Raw genomic sequence first — 14,364 nt, forward strand, 5'->3', positions numbered from 1 at the left:
AGAAGGGAAAGAGGTTGTATGCAGTTTTCATGGATTTGGAGAAAGCATATGACAGGGTGGATAGACAAGGATTGTGGAAAGTGTTAAGAATATATGGAGTAGATGGGAAGTTGCTGAATGCTGTGAAGAGTATGTACGATGGTGCAAAGGCTGCAGTGCGTGTGGATGGTGAACTAAGTGAATTTTTCTCTTTGAAAGTTGGGTTGAAACAGGGATGTGTCATGTCTCCATGGTTGTTCAATCTGTACATGGATGGGGTAATAAAAGAGGTACAAGGTAGGGTAGTGGATGTTGGAGTGGCCCTGGTGAGAGAGGATAGTGTTTGGAAACTCCCTGTACTGTTGTTTGCAGATGATACTGTGTTGTTGAGTGAAGACAAAGGGGAGCAGAAGGCTTAGTGGATGAGTTTGGGAGAGTGTGTAAGAAACGGAATCTAAAGGTGAATGTAGGGAGGAGTAAAGTGATGGTCTTTGAGAGAGGTGAAGTCAGTGAATGTACAGCGAGGTTGGATGGTGAGGAATTGGAAAATGTGAGTACGTTTAAGTACTTGGGTAGTGTGATGAGTAAGGATGGAGGTTTGGAGGGTGAAGTGCTTGAAAGGTACAGCAGGGAAGAAAGGTTGCTGGTTCTTTGAAAGCAGTGATAAGAAACAGGGAAGTGAGCATGGAAGTGAAAAAGTTACTACATGACAGTATTGTGATACCAACTCTAACGTATGGAAGTGAAGCTTGGACATTGTTGGAAGGACACAAGTCAAGAGTAAAAGCAGTGGAAATGAGTTATTTAAGAGGAGCCTGTGGAGTCACATGGAGAGACAGGCTGACGAATGAGGATATACAGGAGCGTTGTGGTGTGGATGTGGATGTGATACGAAGCGTTATGAGGAACACACGGGTGGTTTGGCCATGTGGAAAGGATGGGTGAAAGACTGACGAAGAGAGTGTATGTGAGTGAGGTGGAGGGGGGAAGAGGGAGGGGGAGGCCGAGGATGAGATGGAGGGATGGGGTGGAGAGGTATATGAGAGAGGGGGGTGTGAGTTGGGAGCAGGGCAGTGAAATGGCGGGGGACAGGGCGACTTGGAGGCGATTTGTTTGTGGCCACCCCAAACGGGATTGAGGCATCTGGCAATAGATAGATAAATAGATAGACAGATAAACTGACCGTAGATTTCATTCTTAACCTCAACCAATAAACTGACAGTAAAATCCTCTTGCAAAATTATACACAGTTTATATATAGATACACCATAACTAATCCATATACTGTAATAAAAATTTAATGATTGCTTGTGATAACAATCTATAAAATAAGTTTTCCCCTGATAAAGATAGCTAAACCCTACAGTACTTTACAACATGTATTCACTGTTGAAAACTATTACACTAAAGATCATGAACTCCTTCAATCCAATTATATTTTCTCTCTTATTCCTGTTATTTCAAAATTACTCTACTCTGAAAGGATCTAAGTGGCTAAGTGTGTGAAGGCCAACTTTAATTCCTCTAATTTGAAAACCATCCCCTAAGCTGAATACAACAGCCTAGTGGTGGCCAGATTAAAATGAAATATACATCACTGGATGGACATGGTTGCATTAACTCATTAGAAGGTGGGTTCAACAAGATTATGTTCAGGGACATCATAAAGGTTCTCCCTAGGAGGAATATTTTTACTCTGGTAGTCACCTTAAATGGACTTATACGGGACTATCTTTTATTTTAAAAATCTACAATAAAAGTACATTAGCTACAAACTGTATAGTCTGGATATATATTTCCTCTTGCCACCTACTTTGTTACTTCATACTAAAACTAGGACGCAGATGCACTAAAACAGTTGGAATATACTGGAAAACTATGAAGTTCATATTAGGTGTGACTCCTGGCTAACCCAACTGCAACCTGCTCAAACTTGAACACTTCAGATTGAAAAATGATTTCATTTGATTCTGCCTGAAGGTAGACTATCTTATTGGAGACTACTTGGGCTAAAGATCTGAAAAAGTATCACCATAAATGCACTCAGCCCAAGAATATCTTTTGTCCCAATCTGGTTAGAACCAGATGATCTGGTTAATGCCAGATGAATTTACTTGGCTTGGAAGAAATCCTTTCGTGTGAAGAAGCTAAAGTGGATAATAGTAATGTTCATGACGACTGAAAGAAAATAATATTACCATTTCTGAAAGGAATGACTCATCCTGTTACCTTAGTTTTGGGCAGCAATGTATAGATAAGCCATGGCACAACTCATATGTGGTACTGTTAAGTGATGAAAACATGCATTCACTAAAGAAACAAGTTTGTGCACAGCTTTGATGTTTATACTGACAATATGGGTGGAGAACAATTCATGATCTGCCTCATTATATTAAGCTCTCCACCAGCATGGGAATTCCACGGTACCTGCATATTACAGTACAAACTCTAAAATCAGAAATGACTGGATTCAAAGGCTTTATGAAAAATGAAAAATTTTGGAATGTTGAATGATCATGATAATCTATGAGACAATCATGTAATAAATAGCCTACAGTATCATTAACAGTAAATATTGTATGACAAATTACCTTATATTACACATTTGTTAACTGTTCTAATCTGTATTTAAAAAAAAAAAAAAAAAAAAAAAAAAAAAAAAAGTCGTGTGAAGATGGGTGATACCAACTCCCCTGCTGCATGCAAAAACATTGTGGAAAGAGGAGGTTTTCAGAAATCAGATTTTCTGATTTGGAAGTTTGTACTACACAGTACTAAATTAGCTACCTTAACAGAAACCAAAAAATATTATGCACAGGCTTATATAAGTATGAGAGCATCTGGCAACACACAGTATGTTGTCAAAAAAATTTTCTAAACAAGCCCTATTGCCACAATAACTATGTTCAAATGGTCTTAATTTTACTTTTACCTGAAGTTTGCCACAAGGATGTGGGAAGCAACTCCATCTTGTGCAGGATTTGGTCATAAGTGGGTGCATAAAAGATGATGTGGAATTAGAGGTAGACTGCAAAATAATGCTGATTTTGTGTGTGTAGTGTGTCAGGGAGAGCATGTAGACATTGTCAAGCATGAAAGGACTGATCTTGCTGGCGAGTCTCTTGAGCGTGTGGAAGAGTTTTGTTCTTTGGGGGACATGTTATGTGCTGGAAGTGGGGCTAGAGCTAACTTTGTGGTTACAGTAAGGAGTGGTTGGAGGAAGTTCAAGGAGCTGTTGCCTCTCCTAACACTGAGAAGGCTCTCCCTCAGTGCTAAGGGATCTTTGTATGCAGCATGTGTTAGGAGTGTAATGTTATATGGAAGTGAGACCTGGGCAGTAAAGGAAGAGGATATTTGTAGGCTCAAACATACAGAAATGACAATGATTAGATGGATGTGTAGTGTGTCCTTGAATGCAAGGCCTGGGGATGTTGGGTATACGACTGAACAGTTGACAGGAAAAATGGGACTCATGTGTATTGGTGTTGTGATTAGGAGGGGTAGAGTGAGATAGTTTGGGCATGTAGAGAGGATGAAGGATGACAACTGAGTGCAGAAACTTCAGAAAAAGAGTAATATTAATGTTGGGGGTAGGGTTGTGAAACGCTGACCGAAAAAGACCTGGGACGAGGTCACAGAGTGTGGCCTCAGGGATTAAGGACTAAACAGGGAGGCTGCCAAAGACCAGGCAGTGTGGAGAGTTGCCATCAGGTGGCTAAGGCTGATGCATGCAAGCATGTTGGAGCCTTTGTAAATGATACAATTTATTTTCACAACATATGAGGAAATATATATATCTTTTCTGAAACCATAATATAAAAAGACATTAAATGCTGTTGATATATACAAATAAATATCATTCATAAATCAGCTAAATTACAGTATATATTGAAATTCAAAGATGAAAAAAGAAGAATATAAATAAAAGGATGACTGTCTCAGCAGTTACTGTGTGGTTGTTGTAGGGAGGGACAAGTCTAAAGGATCCTTACAAGGTAGTAAAGGAATCATACTTTCCACATCCTCATCTGAATCACCTATGGTAGCATTTGCATCTTCACCACTACATATGCCATCATAATTATTTATCCTACCAGTAACACCTGTATCATCACAACTACTAACTACACTTTCCCCTACAACACTCACACTCTCACCACTATCACTTACAATTATATCTCCTACACCAACATGTGTCATGGAGTCAAGTGACATTTTGACAGACGTGATATCTGGAGTAGATCCATGGCTCTGAATCTTACATGCAGGCTGGAGGGTTAAGGTTGGGATGAGAGTTGGGATAGCAGGGCAAGATAAACTGGTGTTGCTGGGGTTGAATGCAGTTGTGTTTGCAGAGGATACAGATTTAGTAGGGGTGTTGGGAGGAGTGACAGTAGCAGATACACATGCAGATGGGGCCACTGAAGGAGAGGGAGGGACTGATGTGTCATCGTAGGTACTTTTGGCCACATGGGAATTTGCAGGAGTATCTGAATTCAAACAAGTAACTGCTGTTGAAGAAGGAGTTGCCAAGTCACTTTCAGTGGTAGATACTGATGGTTTAAGGGCTGGATGAGAGGGAGCTGAACCACCACTATGCTTGGCTCGGTTGTGTGTCAAATGGCTCTTGACCAAGTGTCCAGCAGCCAGAGCTGACATCAGTGACAGTTCCCCAGCCAACACTGTCCCTGCAACAATCTTGGCAAATTGGCAGGCATTCTCTCCTGGGTTCTCATGATGTGCTCCTGGAAATCAGGTTATAGTAAGTTTACCTCACCATTATCATTATTATCATCTAACAAAAATTCCCATTACTTCAAGAGGTTATAATGAGTCTACCTCACCACCACAGTCCTCATCACCTAACCAAAGTTCCTATTACTTCAATTACTTTAATTCCCCATTACTTCAAAAGAGTTGTAAGGCAAAATGTCTATTCATTAATCACCCATGCCTTCACTTACTAACTTCACTAAGTAACTCAAGAAACACTTGTGAAATGCTGATAATTATTCAGATTAAACACAGCTCATGATATGAAATTCAGGGTGGATAGACAAGGACTGTAGAAAATATTAAGATTTGTGGAGTAAATGGGAAGTTGTTAAATGCCGTGAAGAGTATGTACGAGGGTGCAAAGGCTGCAGTGCATGTGGATAGTGAACTGAGTGTATTTTTCTATTTGAAGGTTGGATTGAAACAAGGATGTGTCATGTCTCCATGGTTGTTCAGTCTGTATATGAATGGGGTTATTAAGGAGATACATGGTAGGGCAGTGGATGTTGGAGTGGCCCTAGTGAGAGAGGGCAGCGTTTGGAAACTCCCTGTACTGTTGTTTGCAGATGATACTGTGTTGTTAAGTGAACACAAAGGGGAGCTGCAAAGCTTGATGAATGAATTTGGGAGAGTGTGTTAGAAACAGAATCTAAAGGTGAATGTAGGGAAGAGTAAACTTATGGTCTTTGAGGGAAGTGAAGTAACTGAATGTATAGTGACGATGGATGAGGGGGAAATGGAAAATGTGAGTGCATTTAAGTACTTGGGTAGTGTGATGAGTAATGATGGAAGTTTAGAGGGTGAAGTGCTTGAAAGGGTACAACAAGGAAGAATGGTTGCTGGTTCTTTGAAAGCAGTGATAAGAAACACAGAAGTGGGCAAGGAAGTGAAAAAGTTACTACATGACAGTATTGTTATACCAACTCTAATGTATGGAAGTGAAGCTTGGACCTTGTTGGAGGGACAGAAGTCAAGAGTGAGAGCAGTGGAAATGAGTTATTTGAGAGGAGCATGTGGAGTCACATGGAGAGACAGATTGACAAATGAGGAAGTGAAAGAGCATTGTGGTGTGGATGTGCATGTGATAGGAAGTGTTAGGAGAGACACATTGAGGTGGTTTGGCCATATTGAGAGGATGGAGAGTGAGAGACTGATGAGGAGAGTGTATGTGAGTGAGGTGGAAGGGGGAAGAGGGAGGGGGAGGCCAAGGACGAAATGGAGGGATGGAGTCAGATATGAGAGGGTGTGTGTGAGCTGGGAGAAGGGCAATGAGATGGCAGGGGACAGGGCAACATGGAGGCAATTTGTTTGTGGCCACACCTTATGAGACTGAGGTGTCTGGCAATAGATAGATAGACAGAAAAAAAATATACAACAGAGTTTCCAGTGGGGCTTAAGGAAACCCTGATTCACGAAAAGTCCCTTTAAGAAACAGTACATTTCAAAACAGATGGTGTACATTGTTCTATCCATCTATCAATTCCCACATGCCTTAATCCCGTAAGGGGTGGCCACAAACAAATTGCCTCCATGTCACCCTATCCCTCGCCATTTCACTGCCCTGTTCCCAGCTCACATCCCCTTCTCTCGTATACCTCTCCACTCCATCCCTTCACCTCATCCTTGGCCTTCCCCTCCCTCTCCCCCCCTCCACCTCACTCACATACACTCTCCTCATCTGTCTCTCACTTTCCACCCTCTCCACATGTTCAAACCACCTCCGTGTGTTTCCCCTAACGCTTCCTATCACATCCACATCCACACCACAGTTTGTCTCTCCACATGACTCCACATTCTCCTCTCACACTATTCTCACTCTTGACTTCTGTCCCTCCAGCAAGGTCCAAGCTTCACTTCCGTACGTTAGAGTTGGTATCACAAAACTGTCATGTAGTAACTTTTTCACTTCCATGCTCACCGTCCTGTTTCTTATCACTGCTTTCAAGGAACCTGCAACCTTCCTTCCTTGTTGTGTCCTTTCAAGCACTTTACCCTCTAAACTTCCATCCTTACTCATCACACTACCCAAGTACTTAAATGCACTCACATTTTCCATTTCCTCCTCATCCAACCTCACTATACATTCAGGTACTTCACTTCTCTCAAAGACCATAAGTTTACTCTTCCTTATATTCACCTTTAGATTCTGTTTCGTACACACTCTCCCAAACTTATCCACCAAGCCTTGCAGCTTCCCTTCATCTTTACTTAACAACACAGTATCATCTGCATACAACAGTACAGGGAGTTTCCAAATGCTGCCCTCTCTCATTAGGGCTGCTCCAACATCCACTGCCCTACCTTGTATCTCTTTTATAACCCCATCCATATACAGACTGAACAACCAAGGAGACACAATCCTGTTTCAATCCAACATTCAAACAGAAAAATTCACTCAATCCACTGTCCACATGCACTGCGGCTTTAGCACCCTCATACATACTCTTCACGGCATTCAACAACTTCCCATTTACTCCATATATTCTTAATACTTTCCACAATTCTTGTCTATCCAACCTGTCATATGCCTTCTTCAAATACATCAAGGCAGCATACAACTTCTTTCCCTTTTCTGATCTACACAACCTGTACATGGTTACATCTTTAAATAATATAAAATCCAGCAACAATAATCTCTGTGCTGGAGGTGAGGCAGGAGCTAGAGTAAGGAGTGATTGGATGAAGTTCAGGGAGCTGTTGCCTCTCCTGACAATGAGAGGGCTCTCCCTCTGTGCTAAGGAATCTTTGTATGCAGCTTTTCTATGCAGCACGTGTTATGAGTGTAATGCTGAATGGCAGTGAGACCTAGGCAGTAAAGGAAGCGGATATTCGCAGACTCAAATGTACAGAAATGGCAATGATTGGGTGGATGTGCAGTGCATCCTTGAGTGCAAGGCCTGGGGGGGTTAGGTTGATGATGGAAGAGTTGGGAGATTGTATGGGACTGAAGTGTATTGATGTTGTGATGAGGAGAGGTAGACTTGAGATGGTTTGGGCATATGGAGAGGATGGACGATGATAACTGAGAGCAGAAAATGAGAAATGTTAATGCTGAGGGAAAGGTACCAATAGGTAGACCGAAAAAGACCTGGCATGAGGGCACCGAGTGTGACCTCAGGGTTAAGGGACTAAATAGGGAAGCAGCCAGAGTTCGTGCAGCATGGAGAGAGCCGTCATTAGGTGACCAAGGCTGACGCATGCATGTTGGAGCCTACGAAAACGAAGACGACGTCCACTAATGCAAGAACTTAGAAAGAGCAGCTTTTTTGACAAACAATAATACATTTTTCACTCACTCAGCTCAACTTTACATATTCAGCTCAGTTTTACTCATTCGGCTCAAAGATATCCCAACATTGCTCCTGAATCCACAGGATCAAACTAAAGTACACTTGATGGATTCCAGACATGAAACTAAATTCTGCAGGACACTCAGATCCCCCCCCCCCCCCGACACTGGGCATAGGCTTCACGGCCTGCTCCCAAGGCCCAGTAGTCCTCCTACATACCATACACCTCTACATGTCACAACTACCAGAAATATTATGTAAATGAACAGATAGAAAACAGGTAGCAAAGGCATGGCTATCATCAACGACTGTATACAAGGTTGACACTGTACTGTCCCATCAGCCACCACGTACATCTATGAGGTTGGTACTCTTCGGGTTCATTATAAATACCAGAAAGATAACGTAGAGAGATAAAGGATGTAAATTGATAGACAGACAGATGTGAATTAGAAATGAGAATGTTTTGACAGTACTGGTGCTTATTCCCTATACATCATCACATGATTCAGTGGACCCTCACATTTCAAGCATTGCTCATTTAGTGAATTCGGATTTCAGGACACCATTAAATTTTTACCAATTCATACATTTCAGTGTTAACCCTTCGAAGTTTGTGGGTGAGTATCTGAGAAAGCATTTGTTTTGGGCACAATGCATGCACTTTGCACCTCATTTGTAGGCTGCCACATTTGATGACACTCCCACCAACCCCAGTCCCTCCACTACGTCCCTGTGCATGGGCTACCTGGCCTCTGACTCATCTCGCAGCCAGTTCTTGCGGTGTATTGTGACTTCTACAAGTACGAGGGGACCCAGCAGTCTGAGTGGGGGATGGAAGTATGTTACCTAAGTGACAAGGAAGCTCAAAAGTGGTGACAAAAGACTCATTGTTGTAAGTAGAAATAGTAAAAATACAGTGTGGATGAAAACAGATTATCAGTTAGAATGACTAGGGAGGGGATGAAAAACTGTGAATCCACGTGGAAGTTGGTATGCCCAGAAGCTACAGTGAGAACATTTAGATAGAAAATAATTGAAATAAAGAAATCCTTAGCTGTTGCACAGAAGTATTCTGGAAGTTTGGGCCATGGTGTAAGCAGGACTTTGCAAGAGTGCAATGAGCAAAATCATTTCACTTGTTACTTCTGAATACGAGGATGAGATGGAGGGATGGGGTGGAGAGGTATATGAGAGAGGGGGGTGCGAGTTGGAAGCGGGGCAGTGAAATGGCGGGGGACAGGTCAACATGGAGGCGATTTGTTTGTGGCCACCCCAAATGGGATTGAGGCGTCTGGCAATAGATAGATAGATAGGTAGACTTCTGAATATTTTTTTCAAAGTGGGTTTCCTCCTGCCTGGAGAAAAATTTAAGTGTTTTGGACCCACTGATCAGGGAGGAAGTGCATATTTTCTATGATGCCATCTGTAGAAAAAAGAATATCAACACCCAGAGCCTTTTAATACTTCTGCAAACTTGTTGCAAAAGTTCACGACATTATGTGGGCTGAAACATGTGGTTTACTAAGAAGAAGCTGCCTCTGCAGTTGAGGGTGTTGATAATCCATATCTGGAATCTGCTTCTTCAATTATCAAGGAGGGAAATTAAGGTACTGTTTGGACCAGATCAACAACTGTGATGAGACAGGGCTAATTTGGAAGTGTTCTGCCAAATCTACATTTATCTTCAAGGATGAAAAACAAGCAACTGATGTTATGATGGCAAGTGATCATAATACTCTAGTGTTCTCTTAACAGTGAATGATTCTGGCATCCATAAAATGAAACCTCTGATTATTTGCAAATATGCCAAGTGTCATGCCTACACAAAGTAAGACAAGAAGGAACTGAATGTTTATTAGGGTCTCACTCCCATAGGTTACATAACTACTGTCCTGCCAACCACCTGGTTTGATGAACACTTTGTGTCAGACACCAGAGACCACTGCAAGAGATAGAACACTGATCCCAAGGTGCTTTTGCTTTAGATAATACACAAACCATGAAAAATTTCTTACTGATCACCACCCAAAAGTACAGGTCTACTTTCTCCCACTCAACATTACATCAAGGACTCAAATGCAAGATGGATCAAGAAATCATTACCAATGTGAGGCTTTTATTCTAAAGGCAAGTTTATTACAGTATGAGCTGAGAAAAAGACTCGCTGCAGGAAGTTAAAGAAATAACCCAAGTCATTTTGGAGAGTGAAGAGGTAGGAGGAGACATATTTATCACCTACTCCAGCTCTGTCCCACCACCTAGCCTTCCACCCACACTCACATCACTGCCTGTCTTGCACACAGTGACTATGAATGAGTTATGGAAGAAATTTAATAAACTCCATGCTGTGAAGCTCCTTGTCAAGGCTTGCAATGATGTGTCACTGACCACAATAAATCTGATATGGAAGCCACTCATCCTAGGCCTGGTCACTAAGGAAGAATGGGATGGCTGGAACTTATGAGAGCAACAATCAAGTCAGTGTGATGTGTTTGTACCCCAGGTTTTGAAGAGGTGGATGAAGAACAAGTGAAAGATCTGATCTGTGCCCCACTAAGACAAGGGCAGACTGTGAGGAAATGATTGATGAAACTGAAGAAATGCACCACGAACAAACTGACCTAGTCCCTCAAAGAAGGAAGAAACAACCCAGGAACTGTCTCATGTTTGGGAGAGGTTTGTGTGGATGAGCTGGTGGAACCCATAGAGAACAGTTTGAACTTATGTGAAATACTCCTAAGACACATAAAGAAGACGTTCTATATTTTCAAAAAGTTAAATAGAAAGGTTAATGATCATCACCAGTGTCTAATTACAGTAAGACCTTGCTTTAACAAACCTGTTCATACCAGACTTCAGATGGAATGGACCCCTTGACCCAACCAGACAACTTTTTTTCATATACTTAACCAAGGTCTTGTATAGGAAGCACATCTAGCAGCCTAATGGACAAATTTGTTAAATACTGAACAAGGCCCAGGACGGCATTTCCTCTTCTCTTCATTATCATCTATTGAAAATACGGCTGCCATTAGTTCTGTACAGCTTACTGATCTATTATATATCAAATAATACAAGCCAAATGCATACAATACTGATTTATCCTAAATGGAGTACCATTTTCATTTACTATACACTGACCCTAGGTTCAGTATGGTGGGTCCCTATTAGACATATAATGAACTATCAGATATATCATTTGCCTTTTCCCCCAATTACAGTTGTCTGTCATGAGGAGGTCTCACTGAACTCATTACCTACAGGATATGAAGGATGACAATGAGGAAGAAGTACAATAATCATTGGAAGGTTTGACTTTGAAGGCTTTGCAGTGGCTGAGAGTGGTGGTACACAGGAGGAAAGTGGTTTGAGGTAGGGGAGCTGCTGAGGAGAGTGGTGTGAGGAAGGAAAATGGGGTGGCAGAGGTGTACAGCCAGTGTAACTTTTGCACAACACCCAATACAGGCATACCCCAGTTGAACGATGCAACTGGTTAGGTAAAAACTCATCATTAGGTGGGGTATCCTATACTGGGGTTGTTTTAACATATGATGTAATGGGATGCATTTTTTAGCCTTGGGTTCCCCCCCCCCCAACCAAGTCCAAAACCCACCCAAATGAGCCCCAAAACAAGTTTAAAGACAATCTAAATGGCCTAACAGCTGTAAAAGAAGCTAACCTAAGCCTAACACCTGTAAATAATTCACTAAAACCAACAAATAAAATCTGAAAATCATCAATTATGTCTAGAAAAAATCAAACTTAGTAAACTATACCCCAAAATGACAATGTTCACCCCACCTATGGCTAAAACACATTAATCTAAGTCTAGAAACTGTTTGTAAATCAACCTAAACACACAATTTTAATCTAAAATATCATCAAAATCGGTAAAAAAATCAAAACCCATCGTTAAACCAGGGTTTGGCCATCGTTAGGCAGGGTATGGTGGTATCACATATCGGGGTATTATTGTATTTCCATTCCATTAACCCCTTCGTCACCACAACCCCCCCTCCCCCGCTCAGCTACCCCCCCTGCCAAACCGAATTTCCCCCAGGCGTGGCTCTTTCGTGGGGTAGTATTTATTTTATCATTGCATCGTTTGTATTTGCTTTATATTATTTATTTTTGTACTGGTAAATAGATATTGACCACAAGATGTGTTTATGATATGTTAAAATAATGTACATGACAATATTACGTGTCTAACCAACTGATTTAGTAAACATACAATATACAGATAATTTTTTTTTTTTTTTTTTTTTTTTTTTTTTTTTTAATGCGAGGAAGAAGGAACCAAAGGCCATGAGCCCGCAGTAACAGTTCCCTCCAAGAGAAAAACAAAATACAATAGAGAGCCAAATTCAAGATCCGATCATTTTGAGATGCCTGGACACACTACGTTTGAAAGACTGGAGATCATAGGCAGAAGGAAATACAGACAGAGGGAGACAGTTCCAGAGCTGACCTGTTGCATAAATGAAAGACTGGGAGTAACGGTTAACTCTTGCATTAGAGAGTTGGACAGAAAAGGGATGAGAGTTTGCTGCCAGACAGGTGCTACGCGCCCGTCGTAGAGGTGGAGGAATGCAAGCAGACAGTTCAGAGGAGCAGTGACCATTAAAGTAGCGATAGAAAAGAGATAAAGATGCAACAGTGCGGCGAAGAGACAGAGGTTGAAGGGAGTCAGTAAGAGGAGGAGAGTTAATGAGACGAAAAGCCTTTGACTCCACCCTATTGAGAAGAGCTGTATGTGGGGAGCCTCCCCACACATGAGAGTTGTACTCCACACAGGGGCGGATAAAACCCCTGTATAGAGTCAACAATTGTGCAGGGGTAAAGAAAGAGCGGAGTCGGCTTAGCACACCCAATCTCTTGGAAGCAGATTTTACAAGAGATGTAATATGATCTTTCCAAGATAAGTCCCGAGTAAATGAAACCCCAAGCATGTTCAAGGATGATGCAGGATTAATCTGAATATTATTAAACATTAGTGGGTATACCTGTGGAAGATTTTGTCGGGTTGATAGGTGTAAGAACTGAGTCTTAGATGCATTAAAGACAACCATATTATTTTTACCCCAGTCAGAGATATGAGCCAAGTCAGACATTAGGTGTGCCATAACCTCATCCCTTGTTTCTTGAAGTAACTGTTGAGATGGGCGTTGCGGGAACCGAATGGAAAGGTGAAGGGTGGAGTCATCAGCGTATGAGTGGATAGGCTTAGATGTACAGCTTAGAAGATCATTGATGAATAAAAGGAAGAGAGTTGGTGATAGGACAGAGCCCTGAGGAACACCACTGTTGATAGATCTAGGAGAAGAACGATGGCCGTCTACGACAGCAGCTATAGAACGACCAGAAAGGAAGCTAGCGATGAAGGCACAGATAGAAGGATAGAAACCGTAGGAGGGCAGTTTGGAAATTAAAGATTTATGCCAGACTCGATCGAAAGCCTTTGAGATGTCAAGTGCAATGGCAAAGCTTTCGCCAAAGTCCCGAAAGGAGGATGACCAGGAGTCTGAAAGGTAGGTGAGAAGATCACCAGTGGAGCGTCCCTGACGGAACCCATACTGACGATCGGAAAGAAGGTTGTGATAGGAAAGATGCCTTAAAATTTTTCTATTAAGAATTGACTCGAAAACTTTTGAAATACAGGACGTTAAAGCAATTGGACGATAGTTGGAGGGTTGGGAGTGGTCACCCTTCTTTGGGACTGGCTGAATGAGAGCAAACTTCCAGCAAGAAGGAAAGGTACAAGTTGACAGACAAAGGCGAAGTAGTTTGCCTAGGCAGGGTGTAAGCACCGAAGCACAGTTTTTGAGAACAACAGGAGGGACCCCATCAGGCCCATATGCCTTGTTAGTACTGAGGCCAGTAATGGCAGAAAATACATCAACTGAAGAAATTTTAATGTCAGCCATGAGGAAGTCAGAGGGGGGAAGTGATGGAGGAACAGCACCGGAATCGTCTAAGGTGGAATTGGAGGAGAAAGTCTGTGCGAAGAGATCTGCTTTATCAGTAGAAGAAATAGCTACAGAACCATCAGAGTAGAAAAGAGGAGGGAAGGATGATGAGGTAAAGTTGTTAGAAAGATTTTTGGCAAGGTGCCAGAAGGAGCGGGAAGAATTCGAGTTGGAGAGTTGAGAGCATTTAGTATGGATGAAATTATTTTTAGTAGAGTGAAGAACAGACTTAGCACGATTCCGGGCAGAAACGTAAAGATTATGTGATTCAGGGGTGGGTTGGCTCCGGTACCTCTTGTAGGCCCTCTCCTTGTTGCGGACAGCATTAGAACAAGCGTGATTAAACC

General features: G+C 41.9%; 1 protein-coding gene across 1 annotated transcript in view; it reads right to left on the reverse strand.

Annotated features, from left to right (window-relative positions):
• Hmgcr (HMG coenzyme A reductase) overlaps positions 1–14,364 on the reverse strand; it is a 217,801-nt gene that overhangs the window by 5,686 nt on the left and 197,751 nt on the right. Inside the window, exon 17 of the mRNA XM_080272343.1 lies at positions 3,993–4,724. Coding sequence (XP_080128469.1) covers positions 3,993–4,724 — 732 coding nt within the window. The remainder of the gene's footprint in view (positions 1–3,992; positions 4,725–14,364) is intronic.

This window comes from Coenobita brevimanus, chromosome 50 (genome assembly GCF_032717465.1).
Source record: "Coenobita brevimanus isolate Jiangsu-jjx chromosome 50, ASM3271746v2, whole genome shotgun sequence".
NCBI classification, from domain to species: domain Eukaryota; kingdom Metazoa; phylum Arthropoda; class Malacostraca; order Decapoda; family Coenobitidae; genus Coenobita; species Coenobita brevimanus.